The sequence below is a fragment of the Maylandia zebra genome, linkage group LG23, assembly GCF_041146795.1.
Source record: "Maylandia zebra isolate NMK-2024a linkage group LG23, Mzebra_GT3a, whole genome shotgun sequence".
NCBI lineage: Eukaryota > Metazoa > Chordata > Actinopteri > Cichliformes > Cichlidae > Maylandia > Maylandia zebra.
This window is the reverse complement of record NC_135188.1, coordinates 22,033,687-22,057,975: the sequence shown is the minus strand read 5'-3', so window position 1 is coordinate 22,057,975 and position 24,289 is coordinate 22,033,687. Positions and strand designations below refer to the sequence as shown.

Below are 24,289 nucleotides of genomic sequence, written 5' to 3'. Positions count from 1 at the left end.
AGTAATGCCATAGTGATCGTTTGATATATGGACCTGCAGCGGAGTTTAGACCCAGACACGGCTAGTGACGTCAGCCTGAACAATCGGATTCTGTTCAGTTTTGCTTCCCCTGCGCCATCATTCAGTTTAGTGTCAGCTGTGTTCCCACCTGTGGCCTGTTCCCTTGTAGTCCTCTTTGTGTGTATATTGTCTGCATTTCTCTCTGTTGTGTTCTCACTCATGCATGTGTCCTCTCTTTCAGTATGTGTTTCATGATATCACAAAAACATGACTGGTTAACCTACAGGTTGATGTAAGCGAACAACCACAAGTGAGATTGTTCGGCAATCAGCTGAGCCAGCTTCATATTTTGCTGGACCAACTGGACCTGAGAATTAAATAAGTTACTAACTTAAATATTTGAGTCATCAAAATTTCTGTCAGCTGAATATTTTGAATCGTGAACATGGTACAAAAAAATAAATTTAAAGTTCCATTAATGTAATCGTTTTGCACCCCCCACCAACCACTGTTTTTTCCCTTTTACTTTCACTTCCACCAATCCTGATCTGTGACAGCAGAGATAAGGCTGGTTGGGGGGAAGGTCTGAAACCGCTCAATTGCAGCTGTTTCACAGTAGCAAGTGTCGTTAAGTAAATAAACGAGAAATAGACTTCAAGAATCAAGAGACTCAGAAAAAAAAGACAACAAAATAGAAACAATCCTACTGTGTGTCAAACACTTCCTTAGCTTCTTCATTCAACGTGTAGAATTGCAGCTCTGCACCTAGGCTGCCACAATCTGTAGAATGAAGAAAGTGCATGCATGGTTCGCTGGCTTTGCAGCTGCTGTGACGGGCTGATAGAGAGCAGCCAGACTTCTGTGTCTAAAGATTAATCATCAGCTGTGTCGTTCAGTGTCAGAGCCTAGAACACGGTCCTGAGCTGAGACATTGTCACATATTTATTCGCTCTTAAAGCTGAAACTAAGTACAGGTAAGTTTCCTTCTTTGCTGTTCAGGTACAAGAAAAAACAGAGAGCAACACAGGGGACTTTCAGTCTGTGGCACAAAAGCTGTGAAACTTCCAGCTGACCCTGTGGACTCATTTAATGAGCAGTTGAAAACTTCTCTGTTTAACCAGGCTTTTATTATTGCTTTAAAGCCTGTTTTTATACCTAATTTTAACACATTTGTATTGCTATTAACTGTGTTTTAAGTTTTGATTTTATTTTATTGTGATTATTTCTAGTTTTTACTTACATTAAGAAATGTTTTAAAGGGCTGCAGAGGATAGAGATATTATGGTCCTGGGTCTCTTACCCAGCGTTCTGTGTTTTTTGAGCTTTGAAGTTTTATTTAGATATCTTTAGATATTAGTAATATTCCTAAGCTTTATTCAGCTTTACGTTTCTTATTTATCACCTTGTATATTTAACAGTAAAATACTGGCAGCAGGCTGAATATTGTACTCAACACTAAAACTCTTAGAAATATGGTATCTAACCACATATTTTGTTTGCATGGCAATACTGTGGCCTCCAGTAACATTGTGAGGAATCTTGGAGTCCTTTTTGACCAGGATGTGTCCTCTAGTGTGCATGTTTATCACTTATGTATGGCTGCTTTCTTGCATTTGCATAATATCTCAAAAATGACAAGGCCGACCCAAAAAACTTTCTAAAACTGGAATAAAAACTGAAATCTACAATTGTGTAATTACATTCAACTTTCATTTAACAGGCGAGTGAAAAAAAGAAAGGATTTTCAGTTTTTCCCATTAACTCAGTGAGCTTTTACCCAGAAAACACTGATGTTTCTGCACAAAATTGTTATATTGGTTCCTCTTTGCACATTTCAGCTTTAGGCTGCATTTCTTAATAAAGCTGCGGATTGTGATATTGTACAATGACTTCTGAAGTACATCTAAGGCCATGAGGCTCTGTCAGTCACAATAGCGTGATGGTTTTGAACGCAATACCTCCTAAGTACTTAAAGGTCACGCACATTCAGCAGTGGTTTCCTTGCTTGACCTTTATGCACAGTGATTTCTCCCTGAATCTCTTCACAATGTTATGTACCATAGATGATGAGAGAAACAATGTTTTTATATTGAAAGATAATTTTCTCATGAAGTTCCACAAACAGTGGTGAGCTACAACCCCTTTTGCAAAGACTGAACCTTTGGGTATAAAAGGATCATCCACTAATCTTGAAAACCTGCACCTGATATCAGTTAACCTGCTAATTGAGAGCTTTACAGATTGTTACTTGTCACTACATTTACAGGGTTATTTTGAATCTGTGTTGAGGGCATCATTGTCTAAATTTGTTTATGTTTAAGAAATAAAACACACTCAAGTGCATTATGTGCACTGAGAGTAAATACATTTTGTATACCAGAATCTGCTGACTCAGCAGCCATACTGGTTGATCCTGACATAAAAACAAAACATGCAAAAAGCAACAGAGACAGTGGTACCAAAATTTCAAAGAAACTAACATGGTGAATGTAAAAACCACTGTATGAAATTCTTTGTTAGAGTTCTTGATAGGACAGGAACACAACTTGTGTTCCTTGGTATAAAACAGACGTACAGACTAAAGCAGATTACGGTCTGGAAGGATCAGAATCAGAAACTAAATAAAATCCATAGATTTAATTAAAACTCAATTTAAAATAAAAACATTTTCTTTTCTTTCTCACTCAGGGTGCAGACATGTCTGCTGCCAGCTGTCTTCTATCTGAAGATCGGTTTCTGTGCTCCATCTGTCTGAATGTCTTCACTGATCCAGTCTCCACACCATGTGGACACAACTTCTGCAAAAGCTGCATCTGTCAACACTGGGATATCAGTGAGAGGTGTCAGTGCCCCATGTGTAAAAAGGTGTTTGAGACCAGACCTGAGCTGCACATCAACACTTTTATCTCTGACATGGTTTCTCAGTTCAGACATGAAGCTCAGCAGAAAGTCAGCAGCAGCAGCTCAGAGCAACAAGCTGCCAAACCAGGAGAAGTTCCCTGTGACATCTGCACTGGAACCAAACTGAAGGCTCTGAAGTCCTGCCTGGTGTGTCTGGCCTCCTTCTGCCAGACTCACCTGGAGCCTCACCTGACAATGAAAGGTCTGAAAAGACATCAGCTGATTGATCCTGAGGAGAACCTGGAAGGCAGGATGTGTATGAAGCATGATAAACCTCTGGAGCTGTTCTGTAAGACCGATCAGACATGTGTCTGCATGCTCTGCTCTGTTATAGACCACAATACTCATGAGTTTGTTCCTCTGAGAGAAGAATATGAAGGAAAGAAGGCAGAACTGGGGGAGACTGAGGCTGAAACTCAACAGATGATCCAGAAGAGACGACTGAAGATTCAGGAGATCAAAGAGTCAGTGAAGATGAGTAAAGATGCTGCAGACAGAAAGAAAGCAGAAGGTGTTCAGGTCTTCACTGCTCTGAAGGAGTCTGTTGACAGAAGCCTGAACGAGCTCATAAAGGAGATTGAAGATAAACAGGAAACAACAGAGAAACAGGCTGAAGGTTTCATCACAGATCTGGAACAGGAAATCTCTGAGCTGATGAAGAGAAGCTCTGAGGTGGAGCAGCTCTCACGCTCTAAAGATCACCTCCACCTCCTCCAAAGCTTCTCATCCGTGAAAGCTGCTCCAACCACCAAGGACTGGACAGAGGTCAGTATCCATCCACCATCATATGAGGGGACTGTGGTGAGAGTTGTGGGTCAACTGAAGGAAACACTTGATGAAGAGATTGAAGACTTGTTTGATGCTGAGCTGAAGAGGGTCCAGCAGTATGCAGTGGATGTGACTCTTGATCCTGATACAGCACATCCTAAACTCATCCTGTCTGATAATGGAAAACAAGTACACGTTGATCAAGAGGAGAATGATCTTCCAGACAACCCAAAGAGATTTTCTGAATTTCCCATTGTTTTAGGAAAGCAGAGTTTCTCATCAGGCAGATTTTACATTGAGGTGCAAGTTAAAGCGAAAACCTTTTGGATGTTAGGAGTGGTCAGAGAGTCAGTCAACAGGAAGGAAGAATTCACATTTGAGTGGACTCCCAAGAAAGGTTACTGGTGTGTTTTTAAGGCAAATGAAAATCTTTGTGTAGCTCTTAAGGACCCTCCAATCCGTGTTTCTTTTCAGTCTTATCCTGAGAAGCTGGGGGTGTTTGTGGATTATGAAGAGGGTCTGGTCTCATTTCATGATGTAGAGGATGCAACACGTATCTACTCCTTTACTGGCTGTTCCTTCACTGAGAAACTCTACCCATTGTTCTGTCCCGGTGTTAATGATGATGGTAAAATCTGTCCACCTCTGATCATCTGTCCTGTGATGGGTGATGGTGACAACTGATCTATCAGTCAGTCTCTCTTTTCCAAGGGGAAATTGAATCAATTACAGGTTAATTTCAGCATTTAAACCAACACAGAGAAGAAGTCCTAACAATAGAACTGACCAAACCGCACCTGCTGATCAAAATCACGTGACATAGTTAGAAGCTACAGAAAAAGCTAGTAAGCGGAACTTTAGTTGATTGTTTTTTGAAATTGTTATAAATATATAATCAATCTGAGGAATTTCCTATTAAAAAGAACCTTTCTTTAATTTTCTTTTAGAGTTAGGGTCTGGTTTCCTTTCATGATGTAGATGATGCAGTTCTTATCTACTCCTTTACTGGCTGCTCCTTTACTGAGAAACTCTACCCATTCTTCTTTTCCGGTGTCGATGATGATGATGATGATGGTGGTGGTGGTAGCTGTTTCTCTGATCATCTTTTCTGTCAGTCAACCAGTCTGATTAATCTGTAATTGGATCAATTACAGATTAATCTCAACGTGTAAACCAACACAGAGGAGAAGTGACCAAACTACACCAGTCTATGTGGTTAGAAGCTGCAGAACAAGGCAGTAATCTGAAATTTAGTTGATTTATTTTATTAGACTGTTTTCAAGTTGAAATTTTTTTTTTTTCCTGAAGTCCAGCCTGAGGAGGTAGACACTCTACAGGGTGGTCCATTTATATGGATACACCGTAATAACATGGGAATGGTTGGTGATATTAAAGACCTGTTTGTGGCACATTAGTATATGTGAGGGGGCAAACTCCTCAAGATGGGTGGTGACCATGGTGGCCATTTAGAAGTCGGCCATCTTGGATACAACTTTTGTTTTTTTAATAGGAAGAGGGCCATGTGACACATCAAACTTATTGGTAATGTCACAAGAAAAACAATGGTGTGCTTGGTTTCAACGTAACTTTATTCTTTCATGAGTTATTTACAAGTTTTTTTCAAATTGGTGATATGTTGTGGGGAACAAAGACCAAACGGCTTAATTTATTAAAACAAGGAGAAAACGATCACCTCTTCACTGGGGTGAAGAATTGGGCCGCTACGGCGTTGATGTACAAGAATAAATGAATTTACACATCATATTCATATGAGTACGGTCCTATTAACCCTCATGCTGTACAGCAGCGGTCCCCAACCTTTTTTGCGCCACAGAGCGGTTCATGTCAGACACGGAGCTGCCTTTAAGGTGTCGCGAATAAATACAACCCCATAAAATGATCCGACCCAGACAAAAACTGTGGTATTTTGTAAATATAATAATAAATGTCAATGTACTATGTAATTTTGTAACTTTATTAGCAGCATAGTCCTGTGGACAAATGATTTCACTGTTACTTATTATCTGTATTATCATTGTATTAATTAACCTTGTATTAAGTCATTATCATTGCATTAGAACCACATAACAAGCATTGCATTAAAGCATTTATTGAAGCTGTTGATATTACATTAAAGTCTGTATTTCAGGTGTTAGCATAATCACATAATAATCTTTCATTGCAGGTGCAACTGTAATCATTTTATACACATCGCATTTTGGTGCTTTTAAAGAGTTGAAGCGCGGTGAGTTAATTGATGGTCAGAAGCTTCGTCCGGCGCGAATTCCGGCCGATCTATTGAGTAAAGTGACTTAGAGCTATGGAAAGGTTGCTTACACGCTTACAAAACACTTATACCATATTATTCAGTATGATCCTTTGTTCATTTATGTTTTTATTAAGCTTTAAGTAGGGCCATTTGATTAAAACATTTATTCAATATATTACATATATACTTTCAGTTAGGTTAGTACACATATGAGAGTGGCCTCTGTCTGGTTGGGAGCTTTAGTAGGCGAGGTGAGAGGTGAAACAGAGTGCAATTGAGGTCAGGACACACATACACACACATCGTAGGTAGATTCATTTCTAGGTAAGAGTTCAGACATATTTTGCAAGCTTGCAACTGCATTTTGTGCCTGCATAAGTGATAGTTTGTTGTAGGACGTGCTCTGAGGTTTCGGAGATAAGCGAGGGTAAGATGAGCTACCGGATGCGCCTGGCGTGGAGACGAAGAGAATGTTCTTTTCAAATGTGTCAAAAGTCGTTACCAGAACATTTGTGGTTTTGAAGCTTATGCATGTATTGTATCTGCTTGACGCATGAGGGGGCGTCATAAATATTACCCTGATGTTATAAAAACAACTGCTTGTGTATTATTGGGCGGAGATCTACAGCTGATGTTTTGCAGTGTACATCTCCCCACACGTGTGTTCATTAAAATCATCATTTGACCTAACCCTCCTGGACCAGTGTTGTGATTTGGATTCCTCCTGTATCCCTCCTCGATATTTGAATCCGTAACACATCCTCCTCTCTGCCGCTTAATGCTCCCCGGTCGCTATGGTAACGTGTAAATATTTCTTTCAAAATAAGACACATCTACAACAAGGGAAAGACCCAGGGAAACCAAATTAACGATAAAAACCCTGAAAACCATAAATTTCACACCGGAGCCTCAACTCTCGTGGCCTTGTACCAAACAACTCACGGACCACTGCTGTACAGAACTTCTGATGTCCAGACGGTGTTCCTCTGGCGTCCTGCTGTGAAAAGTTTTGGGTCTAGGGATTAACATAGTTGCCATGGTTTCCTTTCTTCTCTTATTTGCTGTGTGTGATCAGGACAATTCTGGAGAAGATGGGCCGTTTCTTCCCGGAGTAAACGCCCCTGTTTTATTCAAAAAACATCGGTTTTACGTGGCCTATCAACACAATTTAAAAACTGGTATATAGTGTGAGATTATTATATTATCTTATGCCACGTTAGACCCCTAATTAAAGATTGTGAAATCATTATGTAGTTTTAGTTTGCATTATTATCCTGACTTAGAAGAGGTGATAACTATTAGATTTATTAAACTGATTTGTATTACATTAGACTGCTGATTTATTGTGAATGAATGATATTGTTTTATGATGCATGATACTGCTGAGTTATAAGAAATACTGTTTTCAGAGAATCATGGCCTTATTTGTCTGATTAGAAAAGAACAGAACATACTGCACAGGAAGCCAAGGTCATAACTTAGGCTGACTGAGAGAGAGAAAGAATGTGGATGTTTAGGTTTTATGACTTTGGAGGGGGGCTGAAGCTATAAGAATGTGAGGAATGCTCAGACACTTCGAGATCAGGCGGACACCCTCCCGCGCTCATCTCCCCTCCGGATGGTTTGTGTTGAATTGTATGAAATAAAATATTGTTGATTGAGCATTTATACACAGAGTATTGTCCGTCCTTCAGCCCAAAGATCAAAAGAATTGGGAGGATTTAACAATAGTTTGAAGTCCGCACGTTCGACCCAAGTTGAAATGGAGACTCGGGGTCCGTCGACCCCAGAGGGTTAATCAGAAAGCTTTAATTTGGCTAGTTATGTATCGAGTGTCATGTATTTAATATATAATCTTAATACTTATTTGCTGATTAGATTGTTTTATGAGACAAGGGGATGAGAGGCCCAGTGTTTGCCTTTAATGTATGTAATGGAATTGCCTCTGGAAAACGAGTGGCAGCGCACATTACCGTTAACATGTACTGGTGGCCTGATTTTGTTTTTGGCAACGGGCCCACACAGTCCAACAGAACTCTCTCAAACGGCTCACCCAGCGCTGGAATCGGATGAAGAGGAGCTGGCGGAATCGGTTTATTTGGCTTTCCCACTACCTGGCATGTATGACATGAGCGACAATTTTGATTTTGATTTTAGTCCAGGCCAAAAGAAGTTACGTAGTATATGGTGATAAGTTTTTTTGACCCCAAGATGTCCAGCTAAGCTGGCATCATGTGCGAGACTGAGAATCTGGAGTCTATATTCCTTTGGCACCAGAACCTGACTTACCCTATGTAAATCAGTTGAGTCAGGAGACCAAGATCGCAACAGCACACCGTTCTCAAGGAAATATTTCACTGGAGCCTTAGATCCCTCTCTGTCCACAACAGAGGTAAAACAAGGCACCAGTGAATGATCACCCTGCTGTGCTTTGATCAACATTTCTCTGGTCATATTCAAGGTCTGATTAATGTCCTCAGGAATCATTTCAGGAACGTCACATGTGGAGACTTTTACAGAATCAATGGGTGACACGAAAGAGTCGTCTTCATCAAGCGTAGCCATAAACGACCCCGACAAAACCACAATCTCACCCATTTTACGAGCCTGAGCACGAGTAATTGCGCACGCAGGAAACACCTCTGAAGCAGTGGAGTCTGAGTCAGCAGCAAGGGCGGGAACATCAACAACTTCTGGCGGGGGAAAAACATGCCCACCAGCTAGATCATTACCAAGAATGAAGGAAACTCCTTCGATTGGTAATCGCTGGCGCACGGTGACTTTAACGTAGCCCGACACTAACGGTGAATGCAGGTGTACCATATGCAGAGGGGTTTTGGTGACACTCATTTTTATTCCCCACACTAGTATGTCGGAACCACAGGATGTTGTTTCAGACAAAGGCAGCACAGACTCTAGTAAGAATGAGTGGTACGCACCCGTATCTCTAAGAATCGTGACTGGCACTTTATCATTTTCTTCACCAGTCCCGGGTTCAAATCCTGGACGAGCCCCCAATTATGTTATGGCCCATCTAGGCGCGGCCAGACCACAACATAAAGGGTGATCCATCCCCGTCCAACCCCAAGCAGCACATCACACACTTAATATTTTGTGACAGTGATTTATTTACAATAAGTGCAGTTAAACAAAGGAAGGGAGCATATCATAACTTCAGGGTGAACCCAAGGCCAAAACAACAAACAAAAGATAACCTATCTCAGGAATAAACACAACTTACCTACTCAAAAGAACTAAACCAAACGACAATCACTTTCCTCCCTGCCTAACAAAAAACAGGAGAAGACTGATCAAACAAAAAGGCGGTCCACCCCTACATGCTCTTACATTAACATAATGACACAGTGACAGTCCGCCGGTTGGGTTGGGCCGAGGATGAATGAAGTGGCAGTCCCCGGCGGTCTCTTCTTATCCGCTGCCTCCTGGTTCTCAGCCAATCGGTGCGAGCCATCCACCCTGGATGCACCAATCCCGGAGGAGCACCTGGACACTCAAATTCACATATGATTACAATCACAGTCGTAACACCCCCTTTTCCAAGAATTAACATTACCCCCAAAATGTTTAATTCAAGGAGAAAGTGCTCTAGACAGAGTATCAGCCAACACATTCTCTTTCCCTTTCTTGTAATTGATCTCCAAGTTAAAATCTTGCAATAACAAGGACCAGCGCATAAGTCTTTGATTGGAGTTGCGTTTTTGGGAAAGAAACACCAGTGGGTTGTGATCGGTAAACACCTGCACAGGCAACACACTTGACCCAACACAGACCTCAAAATGCTTTAACGCAAGGAGTAAGGCAAGAGCCTCTTTTTCAATGGTGCTATAATGGGTCTGGTGTCTGTTAAACTTTTTCGAAAAGTAGCAGACGGGATGATCTACGCCATGACCATCTTCCTGTAACTGAACAGCGCCTGCGCCACACGAGCTGGCATCAACTTCTAGTTTAAAAGGGCGCTCAAAATTCGGTGTAGCTAGCACTGGTGCACTGCACAACAATGCTTTGGCAGATTCGAATGCCACCTGACACGCTGGAGACCAAATAAAAGGCTGTAAGGGGCTAACAAGATCGGTTAGGGGACTAACCACATCAGAAAAGTTTCTGCAAAACCCTCGATAAAAACCGACCATTCCTAAAAAATGACGCAGAGCTCTTTTTGTCTGCGGCACAGGAAAATCAACAATGGCCTGTACTTTCGCAGCCACAGGGCGCACTTGCCCCTGTCCAACCTGTTTCCCCAAATAAGTAATGGTGGCTTTACCAAACTCACACTTAGAGAGGTTTAATATGAGAGAAGATTCACAAAAACGTCTGAACACCTCAGAGAGCGTTTCCAGATGTTCTGACCATGTTGGAGAGTAAATGACAATGTCATCCAAGTATGCCTCACAGTTTTTCACTCCAAACAATGCCTTCTGCATCAGACGTTGAAATGTTGCAGGTGCGTTTCGCAACCCGAAGGGCATTACAGTGTATTGGAGGAAATGATCTGGAGTTACAAACGCGGAGACTTCAGAAGCTCTGGGGGTTAACGGGACTTGCCAATACCCTTTTAACAGGTCTAATTTAGTGACGTATGTAGCTGAGCCGACACGATCAATGCAGTCCTCCATTCTGGGGAGAGGAAAAGAATCAGGTTTTGTGACTGCATTAACCTTTCTGAAATCGGTACAGAAATGTGGGGTGTTATCTGGTTTAGGCACCAAAATACAGGGTGAACTCCACGCACTGTTACTGGGCTCAGCTAACCCATGTTCAACCAGGTATTCGACTTCCTGTTGCATTAAAATCCGCTTGGTTGGATTTACTCTATAAGCATTTTGTTTTATTGGCTTATCAACTTCCACAACGATATCATGAAACAGCACAGACGTCTGCCGAGGATGGTCAGAGAAAAGCAGCAAATTAGCTTCAATCAGATCAAGGATATCTTTGCGGGCGGAATCTGACAGATGCGACAGAAAGGATTCTAAGTTCTAAGAACCGGCAGACCGTCACTGTGTCATTATGTTAATGTAAGAGCATGTAGGGGTTCGATCAGTTTTCTCCTGTTTTTTGTTCGGCCTCCACGTGCACCTTTGGCGAGCAAGCGGTTTTAATCAAACCCACCCCTGCAGGGAATTTAGTGCCCCTCGCTTCTTTTCTTTTTAATACTGGACATGCAGCAATCAAATGTCCTGAGTCGTGACAATAAAAACATTCTCGACCATTTGATCTAGCAATGAACGCTGATACATTTTTACGCACTGCTTGTGGTGACTTTTTTCGTTCAGAGAAATTTTCCTGAAATGAATTCTGTGCACAGAACACACTTTTGTGCGTTAAAACAAACTCGTCAGCCAGGAGTACCGTGTTAGTGAGAGACGACACCTTTTGTTCGTTTAAATAAGTCACGATGCGTTCCGGCAAACACTTTTTAAACTCCTCCAGCAAAATAAGAGTTTTCAACTCTTCCACGGTTTTAACTTTACATGAACAGCACCATTTCTCAAACAACACATTCTTTTCTCGCGCAAACTCAACAAAAGTCTGGTTAGCAGTTTTATTAAGATTCCTAAATTTCCGCCGATATGCTTCAGGGACCAGTTCATATGCCTGCAGCACAGTTTTCTTAAGAATTTCATAATCTAAACTCTGCTCAATAGACAGGCTTGAACACACTTCTTGGGCTTTTCCCACAAGCTTACATTGGAGCAAGAGGGACCAAAACTCTTTCGGCCACTTCAAAGCAGCGGCTATGCGCTCAAATGCACTAACACCCAGACTTGACTAGGTCACAGGCTGACAGGAAACTGCATGTTTTTGCAGAGTATGAGCAGCAGACAGAGTGAAACTAAGTTCAGACGAGGGGTGACAGGTTGCCCTGGCAACAGACCTCAGAAAGGGGAAGTTATTTCAAGCTGCACAGGAAGTTTTAGTGCACAGGCATATTAATAAATCAGACACAGAAAAGAGGAACTGAGTAGGAGTTTGTTTGTAATGAAACTGTGTGTGTCACGTATGACGTTTGTGACGTCTGAAGTACCAAAATAACACCATATAAGACACATGTTGAGCTTGTAATGTTAGAGATCCTGCAACTGCCTTTGGGGTGTGCAGGGCTCTCTCTTCCGGAAGATGATTGAATAAATATATATAAATGTCATGGAGATCAAAGAATCGGGTTTAATATTTGGTGTTTCCGCCCGGTTCCCTTTGCAACAGAGAGAACAAATGTGGCCAAAGGTTGGATCTGATATGAGGCGAACAGAAGACTGGTCTAAAAAGATTTAAAGGTAGGCACAAACCTGTTCAAAGAAAAAGCAAATTTGTGCACATTGGATGAATTCTAAATTATCTGTTCGCTGAGTTGACGATCTTAACTATTAAATTGGATCAGTAGTGGTAAAACTAAATTCTTGAGAATGAGAAGCTTTGAAGTAATGATAATGAAACTTCGAGAATGACAGTACTGACTTAAAGGTAATATGGTATTTCATGGTAAAAGAGAAAAGAGACCAATGTATGTTTAAAGTAACAAAGGATAAATAGGTAATTGGTCATTTTATGGGTTTAATAAGTGTCAAACTTATTAAACTGCCTCCCATTTAGAGACGTCTAAAAGGGGCCTCGGGAGTGAGGATTATTCCAGGTAGCACCTGCCAAGACTTGGGACCTTGGTTAAAAATAGCTAATGATCAAAGGATCATTTTTTATGCACTTATTTGGTCAGTAGAAAAGCTGATTTTGGACGTGGAGGTCCGAGAAATAAACCTTGGGTTGGGCAAGGTTTTCTTAAGTGACTTAGAATAGAAAACTGTTGATTTAATGTTGATGAATATTACGGGACCCGCCGTAGTCTATGTGATAGAATCTTTCTGATTCCAAACAGCATGTTTGATGAAAATAGTCTATCACAAGCATGTTTTGGGTGATTCTAAGTGTGTGAACATTGTGGGTACTGCATCTGAGTGATTCTGTGGGATTTGTACAAAATAATAAATAAGTAATAATAACACTACTGGGGTAAGAATCGTGGGTTCATAGCAGAGTGCGTGAAAAGATGAAGTCTGAGAGAAGAGAGTGTGTGTGTGTCTGGCAGGAAGTGAACAATTTTGCATGTCCATAAAAGGAACTGGCTGATGTGTGTGAAAATGATATTAAATAAGTGTTTTAGTGTGTTAATACAGGTGCCCATGGACTTACTCAACCTCAAAACATGAGTACAGCGGCAAAATGATAGATTAACAGAATTGGGACGACAAACAGGCCAGCCTTCGGCTTAAAATTTTTACAGCTTGACCTCTCATTCTGTCCTCATCTGGAGAAGAAGCTTAAAGGACAGTCAATCTCCTGATGAAGACAGAAGACAGACAGAACGCCGTGGACTTGAAGAATTAACAGCAGGCAAAAGACAGTGCAACTGACCTATAACACTGAAGACTCCAGCAGCAGCATGTAAGAAAACATTTGATGGAAGATGAACTCTGAATTACATGCTGGGAAGAACAGTGGGATAAATAATTGCGTGAAAGCACTGGACAGCACTGGAAACTGAGTTTCATATTTGCCATGCTGGGAGTAAACCTGAAATAAAGAAAAGACTGAAAAGATCAAGAGAGAAGCAATGGAGAGAAGAAACGCCTGATTTGGGCCTGTGTTGACCTGCGAGGCCACACAGGAAACTGTGAGAAGAGGGACAAGGACCAGTGAGAGGTCATGCCCGGACGAGTTCGAGTGAGAGCGTATGGGGAATTGGATTGAAAATTGAGTCCAGAGCATCATAACAGAAAGGTAAAAAAAAAGAAAAAAAAAAGGGAGAGAGTAAGAAATACATAAGCTACTAATTACATGAATGAATAGAAAACACACATGCACAAATTGTTACATGTGAAATTATTTTTGGAGAGAATCAGAAGTGAGATAGTTTGAATCCAGAGCTCAGTGCAAAGATGCACGAATTAAACCTGATTATAAAAAACACATCGAGGCAATGAAGATCAGCTTACACTCAATCTTAATATGAATACAAATACCGGTACATAGACGCAACAAAGACACGCTTACACTTGTGAATGTGAATACATGACATAAATTGGTGTTTCTGCCCAGAGAGAGAGATGCGTGTTGTTTAAGCAGTGATGATAATAATGAAATGTCTTAGTTTTGTCACTTTTAGGTGCAAAGCAGACCTGGATCAATTTTCCACATCCAGCAGTCGGAAGAAAGTTATAGGTTAACATCACTGGAAACATTCAGGCCAAGTTTCTGGTTGAATTGTTTACAGCGCCATGTGTCACTAAACCTGACAAGCGAGCTCTCACTCCTGGCTGAAGACAAGGAATGCAGTTCCAAAGAGCAATAACATGGCAGTTAAAGAGAGACAGTGGAGAATGCAGGACAAAGCGGAAAGAGAACTGCCTGGCTTTGGACGGTTGAAGTGGGAGAGGACAACGGAGTGAGAGGAGTACGTGATAACACAGTGGAATGCTGTTATTTAATATGGGAAATCAAAATGTGGGTTAGCAAACCTGGAAAAAAGAAAACTGACTGCTTAAGTGGGAAAATTGTGAAGGAGTCTGAAACACTGCAAAAAGAAACATATACAAAATCACACACACGAACAGAAAATGTATTAACCTTACCAACACTTCCAAAAACAAGAGAGCCCATGAAGATTAGACAGCATCTTGAGCATGTGAGTCTGTTTATCATCTTGTCCAAGTCGCTTAGTGTGATGAAAAATTGATACAAAGACCATCGGACTAATAGCTAAGTAGTTAAAAAATGATCCAATTTTAGCAGAGAAATGTGTAGGAAAGGCAGCTTTGAGAACATGCCCTGGTGGATCTGCAGCTCCACTGCACAGACATCGATTTAACCTGACTAATAACACTGAATGAAAATCAGCTTACTATCTTTCATCAGTGTTAAAATAGTGTGAATTTAACACACTTAAACCCTGAACTTGAGGAATAACTCAGGGAAGTTCCATGACAATAGAGTGATTTTTGTGAAAAGGAAAAAGTGATTAAAGCTTAAAGTAGTTTTTAGAATAGTGAATTAGAAGTGTTCTTGTACAGATTGATCAAAACAAGTGATTACTGAAAGAAAATAAAAATAATTCAATAATGTGGTAATGTTTAAATATGCATTTCTCTTGTCACGGCAACTTCTTGAGATATGACTCAGTATGCAAATTAGTTGAATGACTGGGGACAGGAAAAGAAAAGAACAACTTGGGTTTCCTGTCTGACTGTATGAGTGAAGCTTGCACTGAAAGAGACACTGTGACTGGGTGAGAACAAAGGCTTGGTAACATACAGGATAATTAAATAAAATGGTCAGTGCAGTAGTCTAAGTGCAGGAGTCCAGATTTGGAAAATAAATTTAGAATTTAGTGATGATAGATTGTTATAACGTCTTTAGAGAGGGCTTAATGAGAATATCAATGGTGTGCAAAACTGTGTGGCTTTTAACAAGATTTTCTGTGTATTTAGCAGGTGAAATTATGTCAGTTGACCTCAGACTGTCAGTCGCTGAAGAACCTGAGGCAAAACTTTTCTGTGATTACGATTTTTGGGGTTGTTGTTTTAGTGATGGGTTGATTCTGACAGTTAGGTTTGGGTTGTTTTCTTATTTTAATAGAGGGAGTTTTATTGATCCTGGACGTGGGTAGAACTGGGCCCTTGTAACAGTGCACTTAAGAGAAAATCTGTCAGGTGATTATGTTTTGTGCTTTGATGAGCTACTAATCAGCTCTCTTTTTCTCATTTTTGTGCTAAGCAGGCCTGCAGGAGTGAATTAACAGCGCTGTAAAAACTTTTCAGGAGAACAAACATAAGGTGAGCTTTTCCAGATTACAATGGGCTGAGGAAAAGGCTACCTGTGGGGACCTGATCAGGTTGTAAGTCCCTGTCTAAAAGGATTGCAGTGAGTCAATCCAGTCCAAGAGCATAAAGAACTCTTTTCCTAAAAAACAAAACAAAATAAAACAAATGAATGAGCTCATGTTGCTGAGGGCGGAGAATGGGATTATTTGCGCGGGAGTCTCCACTATTAGCAATATCTGGTGTGAATGCGTGTGAGCGAATGTGTGTGACTGTGATGGACTGACGATGTGGACTAAAGGTTGGACTGACTGGACACTGAGATAAAGACTGGACCAAGGGTAGGATGAATAAATGCTGACAAACAATTCACCACACTGGCAAGAGAAGGGGGTGCTTTGCTTTGTTTTGCTTTGCTTTGCTTTTGCCATGAGCAGGAGGAGCGGAAGACTTAATTCTGGAGCTGCTAATTTTGGGTTGTTGATGTTTGCTTGAAGAAAATTCTGTTTTGTTGACTGGGTTTAGATTATGGTATCACATTATGTTGTTGGGAGAATGTCAAATGCTAAAGGGGAGGAAATTTTTGATATTACTCATGTTACCATTAACCAAAGCAGGCCACTGTAGAAGACAATTAAATTTTATAGAGGAAAATAGTCAGAACAAAGCAAAATTTACGAGTTACATAGGGGAATGGTAGACTTCTTACATTAAAACAAAAACAAAAACAGTTATGGAATAACAAACACTGGTCCAAGAGACTGAGGTTTTCTTCCTTTAAAACAGTAAATTATTAAAAGAGCACAATCGGTAAGGGTATGTGATACTAGCTGGTACTGGAGGAAAACGGGAGCAAAGTAAAGAGAGAAAACATATTTTGGTTAGCTCTGATAAAGTCAAAATTAAAAGAAGTACCATTACATTCAGAGGAGCAACATGAAATTAAAATGTGAAATTTTGTATGAAGAACATGACTGATAACTGCTCTGTCTTAAGTTTTGTTTCTTATGGCACAGATTGGATCATAAGTGGGGAAAACTGAGTTTCAAAGGTAAAGTTCATGTTAACACACAGGTTTTGTTTCTAGGCAGTTCCGAGGATGCAGGCTCTGGGTGGAGCCAGGAGTTAAAAAGGTTTAACATGATAATTAAACTGATTTTATTACTTAACACAGGTTTGCAAGTGGACTTGCAACGCGATATCATAGCGTGGCTCAAGCACGTTCATCACAGTTTAAACACCTTGTTTTGCACAACGGAATATGACCTCCCGTCTGCAGCTAAACACCCCAATAGCTTTAGTAATAGCTTTAGCCCGGTCGGACTGGGCAGCAAAGGGCTGCTTAAATGCCGAAAACTCCTCTGCTCCTCCACCTGGACCGCTAGCACTGACCATACCGCTTGACAGACTGACCACGCGCACCATACACATACTTTTTTTTCTTTTTTGAATCTTCGGATCACGTGCGTGCCGAACCGTGGAGTGGGATCGGTTCGGATTTCGGATCAACCGTGATCCGTTGCACCTCTAATATCTGAGGTGCTTCTGCGCTACCACAGGGACACGACTTCATCAAACCTCTTTAGCAGTTTTTAAAGGCTCTGACTTTTTAAATAAAGGCTGAAATATCTCCATCATTGAATCCTGCTATTGCACAGAACAGAAATTTATAATTTAATACATCTAGCAGTAACATATGGTCAACTTATGCTATGCAGGTAGTGCTGCTTCTCTGTGAGGATGCGTCTGTGTGCGTTTGGTCTTCTTACATTTGAGGAAATAGTGACACAAACATTTGAAAAATTATGGCTTTAAGTGAGCAGAAAGGATGTTATGTGTAGTTTTATACATTTGTACGCAGAGAAAGTTTAATGAAAGAGAAAATTATCAGATTTGTGAAGATGAACTTAATAAATTGTGTGTAACTGATCAGTGTTTATTTGGGTTTGGATGTATACATTTGTAAAAGAAGTTTTGCATGTGCTCAAATTGCTTTGCATTTATGTGTGGATTTAAGCATGTTTGAGAATCCTCTAAAGTTAAACACACATCACTGCAGTCATTTGTCTTAGTTTACACTCATACTTATTTGTAACACTGTTGAGACAAATTTTGCTATAAAAAAAATCCAGGTTTAGTGTTTCTAAGGTCTTTTTGCTCTCTGACATCTCGTGTAAAGATTTGAGGAAATGATTAGTTGCACAAATCATGAGAGAATCTGTTTGGTTTCTTGACATGATGGTGCAGCTTTAGAGCTGAACAACATTTGAGAAGTCAAAACAAACAGAAAATGTGACAGTAAAAAATTTCCCTTCACGTTTGAAAAACAACCCAAACAAAGCTGCTCAACATGACTGAAATATCAAAGGAACACATGAAGTCAGATCTGTGTGAGAGGCAGAAACTCACATGCGTAAGAAAACATCTGAATGTTTCTGGCTGATAATCACATTAAAAGTCTCTGCTTAGCCACCAGCTCTCACCTGCTGACAGAGGCAGAACAAAACCTGAAAAACCAGAACTTCAGGATCAGAATTCGAAAAGTGAAACTGAAAGAACTTTAAAATCTGTTTCTTTTAAATCAAACTGAGCTCATCCAGCCGTTCTCAACAGCACAGTAGAGATTCTGTCCAACACTGGTGAGTACAGACGATCACACTGTTTTAAAATCCAGATGTTCAGTCTCATCTCTTTATGACTTAGAATACTTCTGCATCAACACAGGATTACGGACTAGGAGTAAAAACAAACAAATATAAAGACAGTAAGTGAAAGTAAATTTTTGTTTCACAGCAGTTTCACTGCGGAAAATCTGTTTCTCCTCAAAGGAACCTTAAACTGAGCTCATCCAGCCTTTCTGAGCAGCACAGCAGAGCTTCTGTCCAACACTGGTGAGTACAGATGATCACGATCACACTGTTTTAAATTTAAACTCTCTCTGTGTCAGGAAAAATAACTGTAACACTGCTGCAGCTGGTGTGTTTCACATTTTTTCTAAATGATGACATAGGAGCTGATTTAATAGCAGCACTGAACAGATTACATTTGTTGTACAGAGAAAAAGAAGTTTACATTTAAAACCTTTCATCTCTAATGTCAGGGTCTGAAGAGCTCACTGCTTTGTGCCTGACACACCTGCAGGGAGAGGCGGAGATTCAACTGAGTCTATCAGGTTTTCCTCAACAACACAACAAACAACAGTGAGTGCAGCTGATCACGTTCATGATTCAATGCTCTGTTCATGTCATTCTGACTCTTTTTGTTAGAGCCATCGTCTCCAAGCTTCTTCTTGTACATGGTCACCACAGCCATTTCCATCCTTTTGGCAAAATGCTTCACCATCTGTCCTTCCTCGTTTCTCTCATTAACACCATACCTGCCCAACACCTGATAACCTCTGCCTCCTTCACCTACATGTCAATTAAAGTCTGGTCTAAACACCACTCTCCTCCCCACTGAGGACACTCTCTGCCACTTTATCCAAGTTACTCCAGAATGTCTCTAACTGACATCGAACCTGTGGGGCACTCACGCTGACAACATTCAACATCACCCATTTGATTTCTTGTTTCAAACTAATGATCCTGTCTAACACAGATGGCTGGTATTGTCCTCATATGGATCTAAGAGTAAAAAAACCCTGTGAAACTGAGTGTTGGTCGTGTTTAACATGACCATCCACCACCGGAAGAGGAGACATGAGACAGAAGGAAGTAAAAGCAGAACAAGTCCACTTTAAATATGAGTAAAACTGAATTGTGCATAAAATAATTTCATTTTCTTTCTTTCAGACATGTCTGCTGCCTGCTGTCTTCAATCTGAAGATCGGTTTCTGTGCTCCATCTGTCTGGATCTCTTCACTGATCCAGTCTCCACACCATGTGGACACAACTTCTGCAAAAACTGCATCAGTCAACACTGGGATATCAGTGAGAGGTGTCAGTGTCCTGTGTGTAAAACGGTGTTTGAGATCAGACATGAGCTGGGGGAAATCTCTGAGCTGATGAAGAGAAGCTCTGAGGTAGAGCAGCTCTCACTCTCTAAAGATCACCTCCACCTCATTCAAAGCTTCTCATGCCTACAAGTTGCTCCAACCAGCAATGACTGGACAGAGGTCAGTATCCATCCACTATCATATGAGCTGTTTGAGGCTGAGCTGAAGAGGATCCAGCAGTATGCAGTGGATATGACTCTTGATCCTGATACAGCACATCCGAAACTCATCCTGTCTGATGATGGAAAACAAGTACACTGTGGTGATAGAAGGAAGCAACATCCAGACAACCCAGAGACATTTTTTAAAGGTGTTTGTGTTTTAGCAAAGCAGAGTCTCTCTTCAGGCAGATTATACTTTGAAATTCAGGTTAAAGAAAAGACCAAATGGTTTTTAGGGGTGGTCACAGAGTCAGTCAACAGGAAGGAAGACCCCAATCCGAGTCCTGCGAATGGTTACTGGACAGTAATTTTAGGTAAAAATAGTTTTATAGCTCTTGACAACCTTCCAGTCCATCTTCCTCTTCACCGTCCTGAGAAGGTGGGAGTGTTTGTGGATTATGAGGAGGGTCTGGTCTCCTTTTATGACGTAGATCACGCAGCTCTTATCTACTCCTTTACTGGCTGCTCCTTTACCGAGAAACTCTACCCATTCTTCTGTCCCGGTAATAATGATGATGGTAACAACTCTGCGCCGCTGATCATCTGTCCTGTCAATCAGCCAGTCTGATCTTTTTACATGAGGAAATTGGATCAATTATAGGTTAAGCTCATTATTTTAACTAACACAAAGAAGAAGTCCTATAAACAGAACTTGGCAAACTGCACCTTCTGAAGATTATGAGATTCACTCAGAAGCTGCAGAAGTTCAACGTTAGTTGATTTCTATTTATTTTTTAATCTGTTTACAAGTTGAAGAAAATGATCCATTTGAGGAAATCCAGTGTGAGTAAATAGAAACTCTCCTTTTCTTTTTCTTTTTTCAATGTTTAAAGGCACACGTATGAGTACAAATGTTAACATTGTATTATTTTAATTGACCTGGTGTTATATCAATATCAAAGTCAGGATGGAGACACTGTTCCTCTGTTCTACTACAACACACTTGTTCATAATCACATAAATATAAATCTGAACTTTTATCGTCTCCTTTGATGATCATCAGCTGCTGAACTTTAGTCATCTTACCTCTGAAGTAACAGGACTATGAGCTGCTGTTTTGAATCAGTAATATTATTTTAACTATCATACACGTCATAAATGCATTTGTACCATCATTTTTATGTTTAGTTTCAAGACTGCGATACTTGATCAGCACACAATGACACCCACGGCCCACTCGTCCTTTTTCCTTCTCAACCCTGTCCTTCGTTCATGATGCTAATGTAAAGTTGTGGTATTGGTACTTAAACATTTAGCTAGCTAAGTCTTAAATCATTACTCTTTCTCTCTGGTGTTCAGCCTAAATGTAAATGTTAATGCAGCAGTTGGAGTAAAAATCCAGCAGAGGGCGCTCTGAGCCAGGGCAGCACTGTCACTGCTGCTGTGCATTATTTAAACCATTAAACTCATGCGTGTATTTGATTAATGATTATTCAGGTCATCAGAGCTGTTGCTGTGTTTCACTCTGAATAAGATGATGCCCTCTAAATTAAAAGCATAATAAAGTTTAAAATGCAGAGGGAAGCCCGACCTGCTCTCTGTTTTCAGACATTAGTTTTGTTTCAGTGGAGAATAATGAAATAGTTGCTGTAGTTCTTTTCTGCTGTTGCTGTTAGCGCTCTCATTTCTCACTGAGGCCCTGACTGTTAAATACACTGAATGAAACAGCACCTCAGTAAATTCTGTGTGTATAATAAGTGGTGAAACGCAGTACTGTCTGAGAGTCGATGCTGAGTTTGTCTCAAAGCTGTTTCAGCTCATTTTAAATGCTGTCATCGATGTTCTGACACCCCGAAAGATGAAAACCAAACCAATAACTCTGTTAATCTCTTATTGTGTAAAACTTAATTAATAAAATATTTCCACGTGATCTAATTCAGTTTCTCTTGTTTAATACTAACAATTATATTGGTGTTTTGTGGGGGAAAAAGAAAAATTAAAAGAAGAAATTCATGGTCTTTGGTTAGATTAAAAGTCTTTGACAGTCAAAATTATCATACACTTACAAGAGACAGTTTGTAGTAGATGTATCTATCTGATAGATACATCAGAGAGAAGAACCAGAGAATCTTCCTCGTCTTCCTCACTTTTCTCATGGTCAAGTTTGATTTGGCTCCACCATTATAATGCCCCAAATCGAGAGCTCTCTGCACAGTACACTACCATTTCATGTTTTTGTTACAGAGCACAGTGGTGTTTTTGTGTAGCTCATCTGTGTAGCCAATTAAAACAAACAAACAAACATAGATAACGTTTTATTTCATAGTGTAATCTTCAAGGCTTTTTCTGTAGCACAGTCTCCTTTGATTCATCTGCTAATTATATTCACAACATTCATTCATTTTGTCTATAGGATTCACTAGCAGTATGGCTTCTTCACCTGTCCCTCTTGTACTTTCCTGCTCAGTGTGTCAGATGCTTTGCTACTCCTTGACTTCCTTTAGTAATAACAATACTTGTGATAAATATAACCTGTTTGCAGCGCTGCAGGCCAGGATCACTGATTTGGAGTCCTGGCTTCACAGCCTTGAAATACCTGTAGCTCGCCAGGCTCCTGTAGTCTGTGCAGTTGAAGGTAGCATAGCAACCATTAGATCTCCCACAGCAGGGTGACAGTGAGGAGGAAGCATGGTCTAAACAGAAACCACCGGAACACCACCATCCCGTCTATTGCTCTACACTGCTACACACCCACAAACAGCCAAAATAGGCTACACTGAGGGCAACCTAACACTACTGGCTAAGGGTAAACATAACTTCCATAAAATTAAAATTCACATCAGCAGTAATGACACCTGGTTACAACAATCACTAAAAATTAATATTGAATCCTGTGTAATTTTGCCAAAACAATGTTGGACTTGGTTGGTTTTCCTGGTCCCCTTCCCAGAGTGACATGCTTGGCCGCATGGTCTCCTTAAATTAATGGCTGTCTGAGTGGTGTCCAGAAAACAATGTGGGCTTTATAGATAATTGGCAAACTTTCTGGAGGAAACGTGGTCTTGTGAGGAGAGACAGTATCTGTCCCACACTGGGTGCAGCAGCTCTCTAAAACAGTGAAATGGGATTATCAAACATTAGGTCTCCCTCTTCTAAGTGTCTGTTAGTACATGAATTAATAAGTAATTAACAAAGTGATTTACTCTGCCTGACAGAAACCTGGGTACAGCAGGATAATTATGTTAGCTTAAATGAATCAATACCCCTGAGTCATACTAATTCTCAGAATCCTCGAAGTGCAGGCCGAGGAGGGGGTGTGGCAGCAATCTTCCACTCTAAGATATTAATCAACCACGAGACCCAGACAGAGTTTAAATTTATTTGAAAGCCTGACACCCAGCCTTGACCACTCTATCTGGAAAACTCAAAAGTCTGATTTCTTCTTTGGAACCAGCTTCCAGTTTGAAATCAGGAGACAGACACCATCTCTACTTTTAAGATTAGGCTCAAAACCTTCCTTTTTGATAAAGCATATAGTTAGGGCTGGATCAGGTGACCCTGAATCCTCCCTTAATTACGCTGTAATAGGTCTATGCTGCTGGGGGATTCCCATGATGTGTGAAATGTTTCTTCTTCAGTCACCTTTTTCACTCAGTATGTGTTTATACACCTCTGCATTTAATTATTAGTTATTATAAATCTCTGGCTCTCTTCCTCAGCATGTCTTTGTCCCAGTCTTCCTCCCCTCACCCCCAACTGGTCACGGCACATGACCGCGCCTCCCTGAGCCTGGTTCTGCTGGAGGTTTCTTCCTGTTAAAAGGGAGTTTTTCCTTCCTCCTGTCACCAAAACACTTGCTCACATTGGGGTCATATGATTGTTGGGGTTTTCTCTGTTTTCTTTGACTTAATGTAGGGTCTTTATATTGTGATATAAAGCATGTTGAGGCAACGTTTGTTGTGATTTGGCACTGTACATTTGAAACTGAATTGAAAAGTAATATTTTCTAGTGTTTGTTTGTTTTTCTAAGTTGGAAAAAGGGACACAGTTCAAATCACATTTTTTAGAGATGTAGAGGAAACTGATTAGTGTAACATTCCTGATGTACACCAATACAGCCCATAACACAAAAATAAAAACACATTACACAATATAACCTGTTCCTGTACAATTACAGTGTATTTACAACATAAGAGGGAGAATTTCTGTTTGTTGTTGTTGTTGTTTCCACTGAAACCTGAAATTAATTAATAAATTATTTAAACACTACTTAAAAATTACTCAGTCCCTACATAAAATGACTAATAGTATCATTTCTGTTTGCTTTCCTGTAAAATACTCAGAAGTTACGTACTACTTCATTCATTTTTTCATTCATTTATTTGTTCATTTCCAGGCACAACAAATACCTATATTGAACATAAAA

At 40.4% G+C, this 24,289-nt stretch overlaps 2 protein-coding genes across 4 annotated transcripts; both read left to right on the top strand.

Moving 5' to 3' along the window:
* Window positions 1–813: 813 nt before the first annotated feature.
* LOC101475103 (E3 ubiquitin-protein ligase TRIM39-like) lies at window positions 814–6,628 on the top strand. The gene is made up of 2 exons (XM_004565568.5): window positions 814–974; window positions 2,689–6,628. Exon 2 carries the CDS (start codon window positions 2,698–2,700, stop codon window positions 4,351–4,353), a length of 1,656 nt encoding a protein of 551 aa, XP_004565625.1. The 5' UTR covers window positions 814–974; window positions 2,689–2,697; the 3' UTR covers window positions 4,354–6,628.
* A 5,425-nt stretch (window positions 6,629–12,053) lies between these two features.
* Window positions 12,054–21,798, top strand: LOC101475402 (E3 ubiquitin-protein ligase TRIM21). Of its 3 annotated transcripts, none has more exons than XM_076880184.1 (5): window positions 12,054–18,407; window positions 18,597–18,659; window positions 18,869–18,968; window positions 19,366–19,481; window positions 19,560–21,798. In XM_076880184.1, exons 4-5 carry the CDS (start codon window positions 19,439–19,441, stop codon window positions 20,489–20,491), a joined length of 975 nt encoding a protein of 324 aa, XP_076736299.1. In that variant the 5' UTR covers window positions 12,054–18,407; window positions 18,597–18,659; window positions 18,869–18,968; window positions 19,366–19,438; the 3' UTR covers window positions 20,492–21,798. The 3 variants fall into 3 exon arrangements, with proteins under 3 accessions (XP_076736299.1, XP_076736300.1, XP_076736301.1); XM_076880185.1 differs by having other exon boundaries at window positions 18,562–18,659; XM_076880186.1 differs by lacking the exon at window positions 19,366–19,481 and having other exon boundaries at window positions 12,055–18,407.
* The last annotated feature ends 2,491 nt before the right edge of the window (window positions 21,799–24,289 follow it).

Coding starts and splice junctions, on each gene's coding strand:
- LOC101475103 (XM_004565568.5), top strand. CDS start 2,698: ATGTCTGCTGCCAGCTGTCTTCTATCTGAAGATCGGTTTCTGTGCTCC.
- LOC101475402 (XM_076880184.1), top strand. CDS start 19,439: ATGACCATCCACCACCGGAAGAGGAGACATGAGACAGAAGGAA. Junction 19,482..19,559: donor GAGACATGAGACAGAAGGAA/GTAAAAGCAGAA, acceptor TCTTTCTTTCAG/ACATGTCTGCTGCCTGCTGT.